The following is a 20,746-nucleotide window of genomic DNA, read 5'->3' on the forward strand; positions in this document are numbered from 1 at the left end:
TGATTTGTTAAAAATAGATTTCTCATAATCAAGATGCTCTTTTAATTGTTCCACGCAGCAAGTCAACTCTGATGCAATCATTTGAAACTTCACTTTATAGCATACTAGAATTTCACAGGGTAAAAAAAGAAAAGAATTTGATAAGGGTAGGGAGGGGATGGTGATAGTGGGTCATGGGATGAGGGTGATGAGTGGTAGTAACCATACTATCCCAAAGGGCAAGGTTTCACATTGACTGGCAGAATTCTAATGAATTGTCTGAATCTGACAGGCCATGTCAAGGGCAACGTCGAGAGGGGCAGGGGGCGACCATCCTATGATTTTTCAAGTAGTGAAGATGAATAAGAGAAAAATGATTAAAAGAAAAAAGGAGAAACAGGAATATTAAAAAGGGAAGAAGCCAAGAAGGGAATTATAATGAGTAATTTACAACCTCGTCCCCTATTATTAAATTTCGAAAACATCACGTTTCAGCCCCCCCCCCCCAAAAAAAAAAACATCTATAGGGCTTATTAATAAACTGGCGCCCCCCCCCCCCCCCGAGCTATATTACAACTAAAAAAAGTATTCTACCAGTTTGCTGTAACTCGGAGTAGGATTGCGTAAGCCAATTCAGCTATTTAATCAAGAGAGGGCGTGTACACTTAGTTTAGTCACAGAGATACGATCTTACGTATAAGCTCCCGAAGGGAGCTAGAGATCGAGAGGGAACTCTTTCCGCGCGTTTTTATTTCCCATAGGTTTTGTACATAGCCAACATGGCTGCCGGCGGACAATTTGAAGGTTGATTTTGGAGGGTCAATGTTTTATTCATGAGAATGACGTCAAAATACGCATAATGCACTTGTATGATTGGATTAAACGCTAATGTTTTATTCATGTTCTCATGCATTAAACATTTTTTTCCGTCCCACAATTCCCTACGATATCTGTGCGAAGTGTCGTTCTTTTGGACTCTGCGAATTTGAAGTTTCTGAAACGAAATAGCTAGACTAATTATCTGTTTATAGAATTGATGTTCGAAATCATGGTTTCTGAGTGAACTTCATTGGAGCGGAAAATCTTGGAGGGAACATCAATACTATTCTAATGACATTCCATAGGAATAAAAGTAAGTTACGCTCATTTTCATGTTTTGATCTCACTTGCAAATTGTAATGTGTTTGCCGGGGTTCGGGGCTCATCCTGTATTACGCACTATGTAAACCTCAATTTCAATATTTCTTTTGCCTGACTTCCAAATAAGTGTACGTGTGATCATTGAGTTTCTCAAAAATACTATATCTAGGACTAGCCTAGGGGTCTATAGACTATAGTTTGTCGTAGATCTAGACATTCATCGGAATGCTTCATGTAGGTCCAAAGTAAACCTTTATTTCAGTTTTATTGTGATTAGACAATTATCAGGGGTAGATGTGGACTTGTTTCCGACCTCCTGTTTTTTAGTAACGACAAACTGTCGATTTTAGGCCTATTCAAATTTAGGTCAATGTAGGGATATGGTCAGAGCGGGATCCGGCCTTTGATATCGCCGGTGCTAGCCGGCTAGCGAGATTGTCGATGTAGTCATGGGGTATGAAAATAGCGGGGACGGACTAGGCCCAAACTTCAAGCTTGAAAGTTGAAGTTTAGGCCTAGTCCGTCCCCTCTATTTCATCTTCATATGAATAAGTATAATTCTCAGCAGTTTCTTTTATTCAGGAACGCTTTACTTCAGAATAATCAGTGTTGAAATACGATTGACTTAGCATTAATGTCTGTTATGTTAAGTGTTACTTGTCTTAGTCTTAGATTTGAATGAAATGGCGTAGCCTACCCTAGACCTAAATCAAGTCTATTTGAACAGGATACCCTGGGCCCGGCCTGGGGTGGTAATTTGAAAACGTTCTTAGTGTTTACTTCATTCAAATGTGATGTGATTCTTAAGTTATACAGGCCCAGCATAGACCAGATTCAGCTATATACAGCTGTAGAAATATGTGGTTGGAATCATTTTACTTTTATAAACAGAGTGAGGTAAGCCTATATGCCTCTATGTGATAGAGAATGAAGTTTCGGGTCCAGATAACTTTTTTGTTCTAGTTTGGAATATTCATTCATAGACCTGGGATATGGGCAGCTAGAAATTTTTAAAAATATTGTTTAAGAAGAGTAATTTTATTTATCTCTAAAACTCTCAAATCTAAATTGTCAATTGCAGATCCAATGGGACCAAGTTCTTAGCAGCTCACACCTAGTCAGAAGTACAAAATTGAGAACCATGCCGATCAGCAAGTGTTAGTTACAATCTAATGAGGAACAGGATATCTGAATGGAAAAATTGCAAGGTATGCTTACTGTTTTGATAATATACAGGCTGTATCTAAGCTCATCACCCCCCCCCCCAAAAAAAAAAAAAAAAAAATAAATAAAACCAAATAAATGAATATTTCCCCTTTTTTGGGAGGGGGTGGGCTATGGCCAATTGTGCTGAAACATGATGCGATATCATGTAATGTTAAAGTTCCATTGTGAGTTAATATTTGTTTGAATTCAGATTCACCAGTATTTCCATTTCTAACACTGCATACTAATTATCCATATCTCCTGTCTATACATGCATTTGCATAAAAAACCCAAGATATTAACAGTTATCACAAAATTCTGATAAATATTTGAATTAATTTGCACTCTTTATTTTCGAAACATACTGTAGATAGTTATATTGATATATGAATTTATCTGGATGTGGGACGAAAGTGACTGCATGTGCTAAACTTGTTTTATCACTGAAGATATAAAATAGAGTTTACATCTTTTTTTTTACTAAACTGGACTAGATGAGTAAAAATAATTTACAGCTTATTATGTTCTTTTCTCTTTTTTACCATGCAGGTTTCCCACTTCCTAAGCTGTTTAAGTACTGGTATCACAACATAAGTGCCAAGAAGAGATATGAAACGGTCTCAAAATTTTTGCTGGTGCCCCCCTCGATGCCGTGACCCACGGTACGCCACTGCAAGTCTTCATAAATTATGTAGGGTTATTAAGTTGCATTTATTGTTATCTTCATTTAAAAAAAATGTGAAATGGGTTACCACTGCAATAATATATAAATAGACTATATTTCAAAAATAGATTGAATTCTAACCACAGTGACAGTAGACAAATCAAATTTTGTTAATGATTCGCTAATGTATTGATTGGGGAAGGCACTCTTTAGGATTCTGGCATTGTGTCCCCCCCCCCTTATGAGGAGTGCTCTCACATCAGTAGACTATTTCTTGTCAGCAAATTTGAAAGGAATTTACCAATTTTTTTGAGTGGCAAACTTTTGTGGAAGAAAATAAACGAATATCAAAGGTTTTTATGCTCTTTTATGGAATATTAACTATAGGCTCATCGAGATCCTTTGAATGAAATTTTAACAAACATTGTGCAATGTAGAAAAATGTACTTAATCCTATTTTTGTACATTTATATACCCACCCCATACTACCCTTACCCAGTAACAGCCATTTTTAGCTATGCATTGCCTTCACTTTTTAAAATACAATTTAATGCTTGGTAGATGCTAATTATTATTTTTATGTTAATGTCAATGTTTTAGAAAATGGATTCCTTAATAAACATGTTAATTTTGAATTGAATTTTTTTATCTTGGTAATTTTCATTTATCAATTAATTGTGATGATGTATTGCTTCTGAGCTGTTATGCACAAATGGCACAAGATGTTGCACTGTACTGAAATGTGATGATGCCACTGTTACATGAGATCAAACAGCAGTCAATTAAAATATTATTCAAGAAAAATAAGGATAAGAATGGGAAAGAAAGTAAATGACAGGAGAATTATTTGCTTGTATGCATATAGTTATGTCAGTTTCTGAGAGAGAGAGAGACAGACAGAAAGAGAGAGAGATTGGGGGGGGGGGGTGAAAGTTCAGTTTGTTTTGAAAGAAGCAATTATAAGACCTTACTGTTCATAACGGGGGGGGGGGGGCTAATTATTTCTCCAAATTTTTTAAACCTGCATATAAAATTCATTTTTTCTTTCCAAATGAAAATTACACCAGATTCATTTTCAGTTGAAAATAAAAAAAAAAATAGCCTACGATCGGTTTGCTCTCTTGCCTATTTAATTTTGAGAACCCCCTCCCCCCTAAAATATGGTATATACCTAGGTCATGATTATTGATGTTTGACATAGAAGTCGCCATTTAAAATTAAGTGCTCCGAGGACTGCTATTCATAATAGGACTTATATTGGAGACTACAATTATGGAAAAGAATTTGATTTGTTATTATCTTTGTTTATATTATGAAAAGAGGTTCATTTCGTTTTCTGCAATAAAAAGAAAAAAGGGTTCCAGAAACTTAAAGAGATGTCATCGTATATGGCAACATTTTCTTTGGGAACCTCCTCTGTAATATTTTTTAGCAAAGATCCTGGCCATTTGCAGCTAAAACAAAGCAAAGATACAGTAATAATCGTAACAAGCAATAACAAATAGATCATTAAAATAGATGAATAATAAAACTCTGAGGAGGAAAAAAACGAATGCTCTGACATGATGTAATCACTGACAGACACCATAAACGATATTAATCAGGTCGCGCATTATGCTAATTAGTGACAAAATACTAATTTACATATTTTTACGCTATGCGCGAAGGACGTTCCGTGACCACGCCTTCATTTCGCTGGTGTACCAAAACAGTGGCGGTGTCCATAGGCTTGTATACGAAAAATGGGAGCAGTGTGCACTTTTGACCCTCCGAAATTTTCTTCAATTCTGACCGGATGCAGAAGCGGAGTTTCACCCCCAGTGTCTACAAATTCCGGTACACGTGAAGGACGAGGACCGAGCATAATTCTTGCTTTTTCAAATTAATACCTTTGAAAATGCTACCACTAGTTTCAAACACTTCTAATCCACCTATTGGTAAGTTTTTGTACTATAAATTGTAATTATGTATGTTTGTGTTTTCCATGAAAATGTGCTGCGCAGGCTGCTCCCGGTATCTGGCAATGGTATCTCTTCCCGCACACGGCCCGCGCCAATGCGTGGCCGAGAGGCGAGAGCAAGATCTCGCATCTCGATAATAATACGTTGCATGATTTTGACTGAGGCCCCGAGTTGAGTGACTTTGACTTCAGTCTGAGTCTTGACTTAATTGAGAGTTGGACGTGGCAATTTGAACCTCCCGTGCTAATTAATGTTTCACTAAACAGATGTAGGTCTATATGCAAAACTCAGTGCAGGGACCAGGCTGACCAGATTTCACAAAATGAAATAGGGCCTACAGCACAATCAACAAAGAAGGCCACAAAGACAGTAGACACGGTGTACTGTTATATACTGTTAGACTTGTGAAAAAAATATACAGAATTGGGAGGGAGGGCCGAGGGTGAACGTAAGAATGAAGGAGAGAAAGAAACGAGATGAATTGAGACGAAAAAATGAAGGAAAAAAGAAAAGAAAGTTGTAATAAAACTTAAAGAAGGATTAAATTTAAAAAGAGAAAAAAAGGTTTCCTTCATTCTTTGAATATAGAGGGAAAAAGAAAGGAAGGGAAGATGAATAAATGTGTGAAAGACAAAGGAGAGAAAGGAAAAAAGAAAGTAAGAAAAAAAGAGGAAAGATAGAATGAAGAAAAGAAAAATGTTTTCTTCATTCTTTGAAAGAAACAAACAAAGAAAGAAGAAAACTGGGAGGAAGGAAGGGAAAATTAGAAGGAAAAATAAAAGAAAGGGAGGAGAGAATGAAAAAAAGAAAATAATGGAAGGAGAGTAAGAACAAAAAGAAAAAGGAGAGGAAGGGAGAAGGAAGCAAAGAAAAGTTTAAGGAAAGAAAGAATGAAGGGATAAAGGAAATTTAATAAAGAAGGAAAGTAAGAAAAATGATCAAAGAGAGAGAGAAAAGTTCAGGAAAGAAAGATGGAACAAAAAAGGGCAAGCATTCTGGTGTACACTGTTTGCAGTGACCATCAGTCAGACTGCAGGTCCGAAGAAAGTGGCTTCTTTCATCCAAGTGATATTCATGACTTGAGATGTTTTGCATATTTAATGAGCTTGATGCGGACCAAAACACCTCTTTTCATTCGGTCATTGCTGCTCTAATTGTGCATCGAATTTCATGAATTTGGTACCATTGTAAAGAGGAAGAATCATTCTTTCAGGTCATGTGTTTGGATTTATTCAAAGATTTTGTAATATAGGTTAAAATTTTGATCTAAAATATGCTACAAAATAAATATTTTCACCTGACAAAAGCTGCTATTTTCACACTTAATTTTTGTTTGAGCCCAAATGATTTTTATATCATGAATGTGATAAAGCTGAATATGTTTGCTTTGAAATGATAGAGGTTTCAAAATAAGAATTGGTTTAATCGGGTCAAGATCACACTTTTCATTTGCCAAGTACATAAAGCAGTTTGAAGACAAGAATACTGCACTCTGATTGGTCAAAGAAACCACACAATGGCAAATTCCAACGGTCCTAGTGCCTGGGTTCGTGGGAAGGTCGCACTTCCCATGTGGTAATCTCCTCAAATACCCCGCCCGCGCCTGTAGTTCTGTGAACCTTATCCAGCCAATCAGAACTCTGGATTTCATGCAAGTACAAAATTTCAGAAATCTCGTCTTGTACCTTGGTGGGAAAAGTGTGATCTTGACCCGATTAAAAGGTGCCGCATATCAAGGCATTGTGAGAAAGTACAGAAATTCAGCTTTATGGTGATAGAGATATTATTGAGGCTCAAAATAAAAAGTTTTGCACAATTTACAAAAGAAAACAGGGGAAGAAAGTTTTGAGGCACATTTTCAGGCCAGAAATTTACTTATTTAACAAAATATTGTATACAAAATAAATGACCAATATGAAAGAGTAACTTTTACTCTATCTGATAGTGCAATAATATTTCATTTAACTTGAGGTTAAAACAGGTAAATTCTTAGAGAAAGAAAATCTCACGAATCACGAGATTTTGCAAGGAGGATGATTCAGCCATGAGATGATTTGGATGAATCTGGCCTTTTTGCTCATTAGCATAGGGACCTGCGGTCTGACTGCCATGCCTCGATAGCGATCAGGTAGCAGTTATATCTGTGTCATCTCCAGTCTCCTGCACAAATTTTCAAGTGATCGAGATTGGCGTTAATGATCTATCAAAGCAATCTACAGTCATTGTACGCTGTGGCGTCTGTCGTCCGTCCACAATTTCAAAATGCTACTTCTTCGCCATTTCAAGTCCGATTTCAATTCTGTTTGCTTTATATGATAGCACTAGGTGGGGGATTCAAAACTTTTACACAGAATTTTGAAATTCATTAAATATGCTAATTTATGCGCATTTTTCAAAATTCACAAAAAATGCTTCTTTATTTGTGGACCAATTTAGAATTTTTTGCTTCCATCTGGTAGAGCTTTATGAGGCTCACCAAACTTCTACACAGAATTTTGAAATTTCGACTAGAACAATTTTTATGCTAATTTATGCATATTTTAAAAAATTCACAAAATGCTTTTTTATTTGTTGACCGATTTTTATTTTATTTTTTGCTTCCATCTGGTAGAGCTTCATGAGGTTCACCAAACTTTTACACAGAAATTTGAAATTTTGACTAGAACAATTTTTATGCTAATTAAGCGAAATTAATTTATGCATATTTTTAAAAATTCACATAAAATGCTTCTTTATTTGTTGACCGATATTGATTTTTTTTTTGGAATCTGGTAGAGCTTCATGAGGTTCACCAAACTTCTATACACAGAATTATTAAATTTGGAGTAGAAAATTATTTATGCTAATTTATGCGAAAATCATACATCACAGAAAATGCCTCTACTTTATTTGTTGACTGAATTTCAAAATGCTTCTTCATCGTCATTTCAAGCATTAGGTGATGATAGCATTAGGTGGAGGATTCAAAACTTCTACACAGAATTTTGAAACTCATTAGATTTTGATTTTTTTTTTCTTCCATCTGGTAGAACTTCATGAGGTTCACCAAACTTCTACACAGAATTTGGAAATTTTCAGTAGAAAATTATTTATGCTAATTTATGTGAAATTTATTCATAAATCACAGAAAATGCCTCTTCTTTATTTGTTGACCGATTTTGATTTTTTTTCTTCAATCTGGTAGAGCTGCATGAGGTTCACCAAACTTGTACACAAAATTTTGTCTAGAAAATTATTTATGCTAATTTATTCAACATTTATTCATAAACCACAAAAAATGTTTTTTCTTCATTTGTTGATCAATTTCAATTTTGTTTGCTTTATATGATGGCTCGAGGTGGTGATACAAAATTTCAACACAGAATTTTGAAACTCATTAAATATGCTAATTTTATTCATATATTTTCAAAACTCACAAAAATTACTTATTTATTTGTTGATTGATTTTGATTATTTTTGTTCCATCTGAGAGCTACATGAGGTTCACCAAGGTTCTACACAGAGTTAAGAAATTTTGACGAGAAAATTATTTATGCTTAACTTATATGAAATTTATTCATAGATCACAAAAAATGCTTCTATGTCATTCATCAATTTCAATTCTATATCCTCAATCTATGTCACCAATATAATTCACTACAGTGTCAACTGGACTGAAATTAAAATTGTGTTAAATTTCGTTGCGAGATGCCGGATGAGCTCCACATCATTGATGTGCTAGTTAACACTTTATATATTTGCTTATAAGAAAGAAAAATCAAGTGAAAAAAATGTGAGCATTGTAATCATCAGTTCATGAATTATTGGTGGAAACACAAGTTATCATACCTAACATAGCTGGCTGTTTGTGTTTACAACATGTACACGACCAAAAAACATGCCGTGTACACGTGCATCAAAAATGGACTTTCAAAACGGGCCTAATACCAACCTTGAGTAATACCACATGTGTGTCCATGACATGATGGGTCAAAGGTCATCTAGGGGTCAGAAGGTTGAATGATTTAATGTCACCTCCATTTTTTAAATTCTTTGTGCAACTTGCTCTTATTTCTTAATTTCTGCATCAATTTTAATCACACTTGGTTCAAATGATCCTTGGGTAATACCACACATGAGTTTGTGAGGATGATAAGGTTAATTGTCATTTAAGGGTCAAAAGGTCAAGGTTTTTTGTTCAAATTGCTTTTATTTCTGCATCAATTGTGTTTACCTTTGGTACAATAATCCAGGGCTCCACACTAACCCATTTTTTCTACTGGTCCAACCTATTCATGTCGGACCAGTAGATACCCAGTTTTTCAAATTTTTACTTGTCCGAACCTAAAATCTACTGGTCCCAAAAAATAAAGAAAACATTAAAAAAAGGCGCAAGTTTATTTTTCTAGCCTTTCGTTCCCCCCCCCCCAAATAAAATGAAGGAATGAAGGACAAAAAGAAAGCAAGACAGAAACGAAGAAAGAAAGAAAGAAAGAAAGAAAAGAATAAAAGAAAGGAAGGAAGGAAGAAAAAAAGAAAAGGTAAAGAAAGGATAGATGTGAAGGAAGGAAAAAAAGAAAGAACTAAAGAAGGAAAGGAAGGAAGGAAAAAAGAAGGAACAAAAATAAAGAAAGAAAGAAAGAAAGAAAGAGAGAAAGAAAAGAAAAAAAGAAATGAAGGAAAGAAATGAAGCAAGCAATACAGAAAGAAAGAACAAATCCAGTAAGTAGTAAAGGAAAGAAAGAAGAAGCAATAAAAAAGAAAGGGTAAAAGGAGAGATGGAAAGAAGGTCAAAATAAAGAAAGAGAGGAAGGAAGGATTGAAAGAAGGAAGAAATAAAGGAAAGGTAAAATGATAGATAAGAAGGAAAGAAATAAAGGAAGGGAAGGAAAGAAACAAGCAATATAAAAAAAGAGAGAAAAGAATAGATGAAAGGAAGAAAAAAAGAAAGACTGAGAGACAAAGAAAGGAAGGAATGAAATAATAAAGGAGAGAAAGGAAGCAAGCAGTCAAAAAAAAGAAAGGAAAGGTAAAAGGATAGATTTAACAAAGGGGAAAAGGAAAGAACAAGACATATATAAGAAAGGAAGGAATGAATGTAAGAAAGAGAGAAAAGGTTGGAAGAAGAAAGAAATAAAAAACAACAAGAAAGGGTAAATAAATGATGGATGGAAGGAAGAAAGAAACAAAGAAAGTAACAAAGAATGAAGGAAAGAAAAGGGTAAAAAGAAGGAAAGAAAGGAATGAGAGAAGAGATGAATATAGGATGGATGGACTCAAGAATTAAAGAAAAATATCAAAAAGAAAGAAAGGAAGGAAGGGAGAAAGGAAGGAAGGAAGAAAGAAAGGAAGAAAGAAAGAAATAAAGAGAAAAAAGAAATAGAGAAAAATATTTTTAAAAGGAAAGAAAGAACAAATTAAAGAAAAAAGGGAAATTAAAAAAGAAAGACGGTAAAAAAAAAATGAAAGAAAAGAGGGAAGAAACAAAAAAAGATTGAAAAGAAAGAAGGAAAGAAAGATAGGAAGAAAACAGAGGAAGAAAGCTAAAACTATCATCAAATAATTTATCAGTTTCTTTTTGGCTCAATTAAAATAACTACGAAAGAAAGTCAGAAACCAAGTGTATCAACACACACATAAATGCATATGTGGGGCTATTATGTATTCAGAAGATATCACCCGAAACCCGATCTGTTTGAACCAAAACAGAAGTGAAAATTTCTCCTTTTACTGCTTACAAATGACAGAGTTACTCCAATTTTTAGGAAATATGGACATTATAAGAGCCTTTCATGAGTATGAACTGTGAATTTTTACAGTTCTGTGAGAGATTTCTGCCAGAGTTTAACCAAGCTTCGTTCGCGCAGCGAGTAGAGAATTTACCACGTGGGTTGTGTGGCTGGCTACATGTACACTGTATGCTACTCTAGTGTGTGTATTCTATGTGTGAATGACAGAATTTAAGGGGGGAAATAGTTTGCAGTGAATTTGACAATTTCTGGAAAAGTTATTGGCCCAACAGTGGATTGTATTAGTGGTCATGTCGGACCCTTAAATCTTGCTATTTTTGGAAAAATTACTGGCCCGAAAATGATATTTTTTACTGGTCATGTCGGACCAGTAAATCTTCCTATTTCTGAAAATCTACTGGCCCGACAGCGATTTTTACCGGTCTGGGACCGTCGGACCGCCGCTAGTGTCGAGCCCTGAATAATCATTGTGTGTTTATGAGGATGATAAGGTCAAAGGTCATCTAGGGGTCAAATTTTGTTGGTCGCAAAACCAGGCGAGACTCGTTTCGTGAACCGCCTTGTTTATTTATGAACCCATGTATATAATAAACTCATACGTTTCAGTCATTGGCTGCTGTATGTGTATCACTTTTATTATTTTAAATAAATAAACTATGAATATGTCATGATATCATTCTGACAAGGACTGTATTTTTTTTCTCCTCAGCGGCACTGCTCACAGCTGAGTATGTGACAGGAAAGGTCAAAGTTGAATGGGGGACTTCTAATACCCTCAAGCTCTCTGAGTAAGTTATTTCCTTAATGTTTCTATTCTATAATTATGTTTTGACTGTCTTGAACCTTCAAGACATCTCTTTCAGCAGCTCCTAAACTATCCAAGGATGAAGAGATGTGAGATGCAATGATGAAGTAAATTGTAACTTTACATGTATGTTCACATCAGATCGATACTTTGATCTGAGATGATTTATTTTTGAAGAAAAAATGTGAATGTCTTCACTCTTCAGACATCACATGCATTATGCATAAAATTCATATAAAATATGACAGCCTTTTCCAAATTAGTACAACTTTCTCCACTCTATTAATCTTCCTATCAATCCTATTACCAACAATTTTAAGCCCTTTTATAAAGGAATGTTTTTTGTCGCATATAACATTATACTCTCCTTAATAAACCTAGTTAAAAAAACTGTACTGTTAACCAATTTGATGATGTATTGCAGTGCTGTGACCTTGACATCATCTACTGCCATCAGTCGTTACTTGGCCAGGACTTCTCCAGGTAGTGGTCTTTATGGTAAGACTAGCCTGGAAGCAGCTGAGGTGAGTGTTCCAATGATGAAGATTCAGTTGATCAAAGTCATCAAATTTGTGGAAATAGGCTATTTGCTTTAATTTTTAGATGAAACTTTTTACATTGTGGAAATAGTGTTTAAAATGCTGTATGTAGCAGATTTGTAAAAAAAAAAAATAATAATAATAATTTTAGGTCGCTGTCACACCTAGAATTTTTAGCCACTGTTCATGTACCAACGTTCTGTAGGCTGGCCAAATTTTTACTCCTCAGATCGAATTTCAATTTGATACAACACAAAATATGAAGAATTCAAGATCTTTATGAAGAATAAGTTTTGTATACAGGCAATTCTTGTTATCAAGTAAAAATGGGATTCAGAAATCAGCTTTCAATAGCCTTTGTATGCTGTCATACGCTGGCTAATACATTCAGGTGTGATATCCCCTGTTCAGTCCTTCATTATTCTTAAAAATCTAAAAACCATACTGGTGTGTGACCTTAAAGGAGAATGAAACTCTTGGAGCAAGTTAGCTTATGTGAAAGCAGAAAAATCAAAGAATAAGATCAACAAAACTTTGAGTAAAATAGGACTAGCAATAAAAGAGTTATGAGCATTTGAATGTCGAGATCACTAATGCTATGGAGATCCTCCTATTGGCAATGCGACCAAGATCTGTGATGTCACACACGTACAACTCTCCCATTTGGACACTGAAAATATACCCCAAAACATCTCTTTTTGCTCATTCTAATCATATGACAAACGATTCATCAATGATATAATGTTGTGAAACCTCTGTACTTGTCATCTTATAAAGAGAACACATCACCTTGTGATAGACTCTATAAAAGTGAGAATATAAGTGAAATAAGTACTAAAGTAATGAGGGAGTTGTACGTGTGTGATATCACAGATCTTGGTCGCATTGCCGATGGGAGGATCTACATGGCACTAGTGATCTCAATATTCAAATGCTCATAACTTTCTTATTATTCATTCAATCTTCCTCAAACTTTCAACAATATGTTTCTTTGATTTTTCTCTTTGATATGGATTCAGCTGGTTTCAAGGGTTTCATTCTCCTTTAAGTTCACAGGCTAGATATTTGTACATTCCCATTATCAAACAATTTAAGATACTTCTCATCAGATAATTGTCTCTTGAACTTCTAAATGTATATGAAGCTAATATGTAGTTATTTCAGTCCAAGTCATACACACTGTTTTTTGGGGGGGAGCAGTGCTATTTTTGTTGTTGCTTCATTTGTTTATTTTTCTTTCTACGACATCAGGTTGACCACTGGTTGGACTTTGCTAACATCCGTGTGGGGTCATCCTCGGACTTCAACCAAGCTGTGGTCTACCTGGATAAGATCCTTGGCCCTAGAACGTTTCTGGTCGGACATGAGTTGACCATTGCTGATCTTGCTGTTTGGGGTGCCCTTAAAGGTAATTCAAGCGACTTTTCTTTTTAAATGATTTCAGTTAAACCATTATTCAATGAGAGTGATCAATTTTTTGTATTTGAAACGTCTCTGTATGCAGTTTTTTTGTGTGCAGTTGTTTCTATGTTTGGTTGGTGGATTTTTTTTTGTGGGGTGTTGCAAAAAAATTGCGATCAATTATAAGTCAAATTAAGGTTCTAAAATCATTCATAAGGTTTGAAATTAATTCAACAATCCCTCATTTGTTTTAGCAAAGATACTTTACCTCCATGGTACATTTACATGGCTCAATGCGTCATCCATAACTGTGGAATTAATTGTTATTCCAACATTGACAACAACCTGGCACCCTCAAGAAGTTCAGAAGTATGAATGATATTTTTAATGAATGATTGACAATCTTCAGTTACAAGCTTGTTCATGTTTGGCTTATGTTAATGAAACAACATAATAACATTATAACTTCAGAACATTGAAAGTAAAATCTATCAAATATGGTCCGAACAATTAAATTAAGTAAAAAGAAGTGCAAATGATGAATGATGTTCCTGATAAATTGGAGTTAATACTGTAATGTCTTTTTTGGTATATTCTATTTTAAAAGGGAGTAATCCCTTCAGTAAGATGACGTCCCAAGGGAAAGCTCCTACCAATGTGATGCGATGGTTTAGCTTTTTAGCATCTCAGGATCAGTTTCAGAAGGTCATCAATGCCCTACCAGAGTCTGCTAAACAAGAGCTAAGTGTATGTATCTCTTTAATAATCTATATCAAAGGGTGTGTATCACAAAGGTTTAAAGTGGAGTTAACCATACTGTTAGGTGCCAGTGCACGTCATTGTCAATGTTATTTCATTGATGACTACTTTCAAAGTGATTGGTGTAAATTCACACAATTAGGTGTATGTGTATGCAATTAATAGCATAGGACTTAGCATATGATGGTAACTCCAACTTAACTTAATGTGAAGCAAGCCTCTCCCCTAGGTTTTGATTAAAGAAATTGTAATAATTGATCATAAAACATGCACATGTGAGTAGATTGTTGGTGATTAGTTAACAATATTTAAAAAAACCAGGAATTGTGCTTAATTCTTTGATGGTGCAGAAATTTTGGATGTGTCGATAAGCCTTTTTTTATGAAATTGTATTTTGAAGTTCAACACAGAGAGTCTATTTATTATAGTGAAAGGATCAAACACTTGTTATTTGCTATTTTATAGGATCCATTACTGGGTTGGGTAGGAAACCTGATTATCATAAATCTTGTTTACATAGAAATTCTATCATCAGAATGGATTACTGCACCTGTTTTGTATTGACCTTGAACTACAGTGAAATGAGGGTGGGTGCCTTTTTACATCACTATCATTACAGAACATATGGAAGCTCTAGAGAATTATAATGGAAGCGTGCACATATCATGATGTAAAAAAACCTCAAATCTATTAAATAAGGTCACACTGAAATTTTCCAGCCTGTAATGCTGGCAAAATTTAGATTGTATTTCATACAGGAATGTATGAAGAAGAGATCATAGTTCTGAAGAGAGTTTTAGCATGTTCGCTTTCAAGATCGAGGTTAAAAATGTTCAAAGATAGTTCCCTATCTGAATAGTACATGAGGTCTGATACTGATAACTACATTTTCATCAAAACTTTGTTGATTTTAACAGAGATCACATGATGTGAGTAAAACAGACTAATATGATTTTAACACTTTAAATGTGCTTCATCATTGAAATGAAATTTATATTCTTTCATGTAAAGCAAGTCCATTGCCATGCAGTTTTACAGTTTTAAAAAGATTTTGCAGTGTTTAAAGTTTCATTGTTGAATATTGCTGATGAAGATTGTATTGTTTTCAGGAACCCAGTATTTTTCCTTCAGCTAAACCATCACATTTTCTTGTCATTTTTGCTGTCATATTGTGTCAAATTAGTTTCAGCAAGTCTTTGTGATATACATGTAAATACAAACTCCCATGCTTTTTTTGCATCCTTTTTTTTTCTGATTCCATCCAAAATATTTTTGATTAATTTTTAGGAAACCTTTGCTTCCTGGTTGTAATGACTCGTCTACCTGAAATTTTAGCACAGTGATATTCCCTCCCTCTTTTTTTCTTGTTCTGTTATTTTTTTAAATTCATCATATCTGTTATGTTCATTGTTAAATATCATCTCGTTTTGATTAGAAAGATTGTAATTTTCCTGAATTCAATAAATTCAATTGCTTTGTTCCTTTTTTACCGAATGATGCTTCCATTTCATATCCTCATTTGTAACAGCAAAGAATGAGTTAATGTTCATTGTTATGTTGTCTGTTCATTGTTGATCTTTTATTTTGCTTCAAACTCCTATTCATCTTTAAGCTTCAATGACATGTTGTCCATCATATTTTGAACTTTTCAAGTATTTTATGAAATTAGCTAGCTGATATACAGTTTAAACATTAATAACAAGTGTTTCTGTAGCGGACTTGGAATACACACTACAGTATATCAATGATCATTTACCCTTAATTTAAAAAAAACATTCAGAAATTTATTTCAATTTGCTAGTTTAGTAGATGTATTTAAAATCATGATTGAAGAAAATAGTCTTTGAATAATTCTTTGAAAATTGTACTAGAATGTCTATTCTTCAATATTTTTCCAATACTATAACTGGGTCGTAGGTCATTTTTTTAAAAAGATTTTTTCATTCCTTAACATTCATGTAAATAAATTAAACACACTAATCCAAACAGTTTTTAAAACAGTATCCTTAAGAAATCATTTTTTTGATAATACATGTAGTATGAAATGATCTATTGTTGAATATTTATGTTGATTTCAGAGCAAGAAGAAGGATGTAGGAGGGTATGTAGAACTACCAGGAGCTGAGATGGGCAAGGTTGTAGTCAGGTTTCCACCAGAGGCTAGTGGGTGAGTACATCACAGACTTACACCCTTGACTGAAGAACATATTTAATATTGAATTTTTTTAGAGGTTTATGTCAACACCAAATTAGAACAAATAACGCTGCATCTTATGTAGTTCATTCAGTGAAGTCTTGTAAGTAACTTCAGCTTCAGTAAATGTTTTGCAATGTTTATGTGACAATGGGTCTTGTACAGAATTTGTGTCCTTGTCTAATATGATAATACACAGTGTATTTACAGCAAACATCATTAACATTGTTGCACTTCCATGAACATGTATTAAAGAAATAGTACTATCAACTGCAATTTGGTAAAGTACTTTTCAATCAGGAGTGCTTCGCTAACTAGTCATTTTACTAGAATGCAGCTTATTTTATGTTTACCTTGGTCTATATCATTATTTTATTCAGAAAGACCTTTTTTCTTTTACCTAGATCTCCTTGAAAATTTCATATTTATTATCCATATTTCTCCTATATAGATATCTGCATATAGGGCATGCTAAGGCAGCCCTATTGAATCAGTATTACCAGTTGGCCTTTGAAGGAAAGTTAATCATGAGGTTTGATGATACCAACCCTGCTAAGGAAAATGCTGAGTTTGAAAAGGTCAGTTTTGTTTCATTTTCTTTTTTATTATTCTGCTGAGCTTGTGACAATCTCATTATAAAGTAGAAGAATACTCATTTTCAGCATGTAATGGAACACATTTAAAGGTTCTTTCAAATACCTGTAGTTAACTGGGAAGTCCACCTAGATTTGATTAAAGCAGAAAAACATAAGAAACATAGTAGTGAAGGTTCGGAAGTAATCCATAAAAAATACAGATATTGATTTTTACAGTTTTAATCAATGAATATTTAGTTATGATCTAGTAATTCATAAGAAGTTATTTTTTCCCTGTCATGTTACTGTTGCCATGCTTGTACATCTGTTTCCTTTGATCTAACTGGTCTAAATCTGTTATGAGCATACACTGTACAATTCCAAGGTGATGGTCAAAGTACGATTGTCAAGGATCATCACTCTATGTATCAAACCATGTATTCCTAATTGTTTCTTCTTATAATCTCATTTCTCAGGTTAACTTTCAGAATTCAGAAGTAATAACTGTCAGTTATAACCAGATTATTCTTACATTTATTTTTCCCTTCAGGTTATCCTACAAGATGTAGCCATGCTTGGGATCAAGCCAGACATCTTCACCCATACATCTGATTCCTTTGATCTGATCCAATCCTACGCTGAGAAGTTGATCAAAGAAGGCAAAGCCTATTGTGACAATACTGACCCTGAGCTTATGAAGAAGGAGAGGGAGCAGAGGACATACTCAAAGAACTATGATAATTGTAAGTATCATCTGCATGTTTTCATAATGGGAAGAACTGTGAGGTTTGTGTGTTTGACCTAGTTCCTTGCAATTGGCATTTATCTCTCCCCCTGACTCAATGATGAATATTGATAATTGTATACAAGTTTATTTACTATGAAAGAAGTATGCTGTGACAGAACTAATGATCAAGATTGTATGATACACTTATTTTCATTTTATTAGTTATATAACAATTTTTATAAGTATCAAGACTATACAATATACTGCTATTTTCATTTTATTATCAGCTATAAATTCGAATTTTCAAGCTTATTTGAAAAATATTCTAAGAGTTTCTATAATGCTTTATATGATTTATGAATATATTTTCCAACCGATGAAACATTAAAAAATAACATAATAATTGCTATTTAAAAAAAATAGTATGATCATATAAGGGAATACTTTGTTTCTGTCCAGCTGTGGAAAAGAATTTAGAGATTTGGAAAGAAATGGTGAAGGGAAGTGATGTAGGGCAGAAATGCTGTCTTCGACTTAAGATTGATATGAAGTCAGACAATGGCTGTCTCAGGGATCCAACTATCTACCGCTGCAAGAATGAGGTCCATGTACGCACTGGTACCAAGTACAAGTAAGTGGTCTAATTATCTCAACATTTAAAAAGAAGATGTAATGCACATGAGTTCACACTCATTGATTATCTTACAACTGGTTCAAAATTTATATTTTTTACCATACATCATATGACGGAAGTTAGGGAAAAAGGGAAATATGTTGTTTGTTCCACTGACATTAGCCCCTGTGGAAACCCTTTATATTAAGCCAATCACATATCCTCACCTCATATGATATACTTTTCTCATCTTTATACTCAAATTATTTGTAACCACAACTTGTTCATAACCCCAACATTTATCTTTATATCATATCTTTGGTGAAAATAGCAGGTTTTGTCACTGGAGCAGATTGGTAAAAAAAAAAGTATTGTACACAGTGTTACATACCTCCCTTATTTGTAAATCATAACTTGCAGATGTCATGAATTTCAAATTGAGATACACACAAATCATAATTCTGATAATCATATTATGTGATTTATAATGCACCCCCATAAAATATGATCATTCCTACAGGGTGTATCCAACGTATGACTTTGCTTGTCCAATCGTCGATAGCGTCGAGGGAGTAACTCATGCATTACGTACAACTGAATACCATGACAGAGATCCACAGTTTGATTTCATCATTGATGTCTTAGGTTTGCGTAAACCTCATGTATGGGAGTATAGTAGACTCAACCTACAGCATACCCTACTCTCCAAGCGGAAGCTCACTTGGTTTGTTGACAATGGATTGGTAGATGGATGGTAAGTGAAATCATTTGCACTTCAGGTAAATTTTAGTATAAAAGTCAGTGAACCTAAATTGATTTATTTAATCTGAAATAATTCAATGAAATACCAATGCTGTAAGAGTAATTTTCTTTAGTTGAGGAATTCCACTTAAATTCCCAATTCTTTTGGATAAGTACATCTTCAAACATGCTACAGCACACTCTTCTCTTCCGAATGTTGAGTTATTTGTGCCAAATGATGTGATCCAATGGGTTATCTAAAAATGATTTCCATCTTGCTACTGGATACATTGGTTATCTGTTTAAAAAAACTAACTATTTTGTCTCTATTTCTGGAAAGACAACATCCTGAGTATATAACTACAGAATTATAAAGCTCCCAGAAAGGTTCCTGATCAACACAACAATACAAACAGTATTGCATCGTTTAATTATTTGTTTGTTTTAATGCTTTTTTCACTCAGGGATGACCCTCGATTCCCAACAGTACGTGGTATCTTAAGAAGAGGTATGACTGTAGAAGGGCTGAAGCTGTTCATCAATGCTCAGGTATTTACAGAGTTGAGATTTCTTTAGAGAGACCAAGAGAGAGAAAGAAAGACAGAGGGTGTGAAGGAGGGTGGGTGGAGAGTGGAGTTGTTGAAATCTACACAGAAATATTTTAGAGACTGCTTGTACATGTTTCTTTGACAGCTTGCCTATGAGAGGGAAAGAGATGAGTAAAGGGGAATTTTTTTTTTCAGGTCAAAAAAGAAATAATGAATAGAAAGATTTTAGGATTGGATATGAGCAAAAGGATGGATGAAGGACAGAGAGAGGAGTATGGAAATTGCATTTAAGTTTGTAAGCATCTTGTAATCACTTTGTTCATGGCAACATATTTGTGTGTGAATGTTGGAAAGAGTAACATACAAATTTGTTATCATTTTGGGGACAAGTACTTTAAGACTGCACAATCAAAATGTTGATAATACTCTCATAAGATTTGCTAATCAGATTAACGAATTCTTATATCATTGACTGTAACTTGAGTGATTTTTGTATTTCAATACAAAGGGTTCTTCAAGATCTGTTGTGATGATGGAATGGGATAAGTTATGGAGCTTCAATCGTAAGGTCATTGACCCCATCGCCCCAAGGTATACAGGTGTAGTTCAAGATGGAGCCGTACCGGTCATCGTTTCCAATGCTCCGGAGGAATGTAGAGAGGTGGCAAAACATCCAAAGGTAGGAATTATTTGAAACTGACAGCAAGCGAGAATAAAGTATTGTCCCTCCTCACTTATCCAGTCATTGCTGATCAAGACTCCTCTGTTAATAACTAGCCTCATCTTCCTGTTGGCTCCCCTATGTTATCTCTCATTCATTTTAATTGTTGTGAGAAATTTTCAATTTATTTTCATCTCATACATACAGAGAGAAAATAATGATTATTTACTTGCATCCATAACACAAATGAAATAATTGATTTAATGGATGATATTAATTTGATTACTTTCAGAATGCTGATATTGGCCTGAAGAAGATGTGGATTAGTAAAAAGGTCTTCATTGATCAGGAGGATGCTGCCACCTTCTCAGAAGGTCAGACTGTGACCTTTATCAATTGGGGTAACCTCAACATCAAGAAAATTGTCAAGTAAGTATTACATGGATACAAAATTATCCAAAGCATCTCTATTATATTGTAACATCTCCACCAAGTATTTCTAGG

At 34.3% G+C, this 20,746-nt stretch overlaps 1 protein-coding gene and 1 long non-coding RNA gene across 3 annotated transcripts in view; both read left to right on the plus strand.

Annotated features, from left to right (window-relative positions):
- The first annotated feature begins 671 nt into the window (after positions 1 to 671).
- Positions 672 to 3,785, plus strand: LOC135154699 (uncharacterized). Its single transcript, XR_010294067.1, has 3 exons — positions 672 to 1,111; positions 2,201 to 2,327; positions 2,875 to 3,785. It is a non-coding gene; the product is annotated as an uncharacterized LOC135154699 (long non-coding RNA).
- A 961-nt stretch (positions 3,786 to 4,746) lies between these two features.
- Positions 4,747 to 20,746, plus strand: part of LOC129265004 (bifunctional glutamate/proline--tRNA ligase-like) — a 33,223-nt gene continuing 17,223 nt past the window's right edge. For both annotated transcript variants that reach the window (XM_064101882.1, XM_064101883.1), the window contains exons 1-13: positions 4,747 to 4,926; positions 11,389 to 11,467; positions 11,909 to 12,008; positions 13,275 to 13,431; positions 14,032 to 14,171; positions 16,262 to 16,350; positions 16,829 to 16,955; positions 17,503 to 17,695; positions 18,139 to 18,310; positions 18,813 to 19,046; positions 19,498 to 19,582; positions 20,090 to 20,260; positions 20,535 to 20,671. In XM_064101882.1, coding sequence (XP_063957952.1) covers positions 4,887 to 4,926; positions 11,389 to 11,467; positions 11,909 to 12,008; positions 13,275 to 13,431; positions 14,032 to 14,171; positions 16,262 to 16,350; positions 16,829 to 16,955; positions 17,503 to 17,695; positions 18,139 to 18,310; positions 18,813 to 19,046; positions 19,498 to 19,582; positions 20,090 to 20,260; positions 20,535 to 20,671 — 1,724 coding nt within the window. In that variant the 5' untranslated portion in view covers positions 4,747 to 4,886. The remainder of the gene's footprint in view (positions 4,927 to 11,388; positions 11,468 to 11,908; positions 12,009 to 13,274; positions 13,432 to 14,031; positions 14,172 to 16,261; positions 16,351 to 16,828; positions 16,956 to 17,502; positions 17,696 to 18,138; positions 18,311 to 18,812; positions 19,047 to 19,497; positions 19,583 to 20,089; positions 20,261 to 20,534; positions 20,672 to 20,746) is intronic.

The sequence above is a fragment of the Lytechinus pictus genome, chromosome 7 (assembly GCF_037042905.1).
Source record: "Lytechinus pictus isolate F3 Inbred chromosome 7, Lp3.0, whole genome shotgun sequence".
Taxonomy (NCBI): Eukaryota; Metazoa; Echinodermata; class Echinoidea; order Temnopleuroida; family Toxopneustidae; genus Lytechinus; species Lytechinus pictus.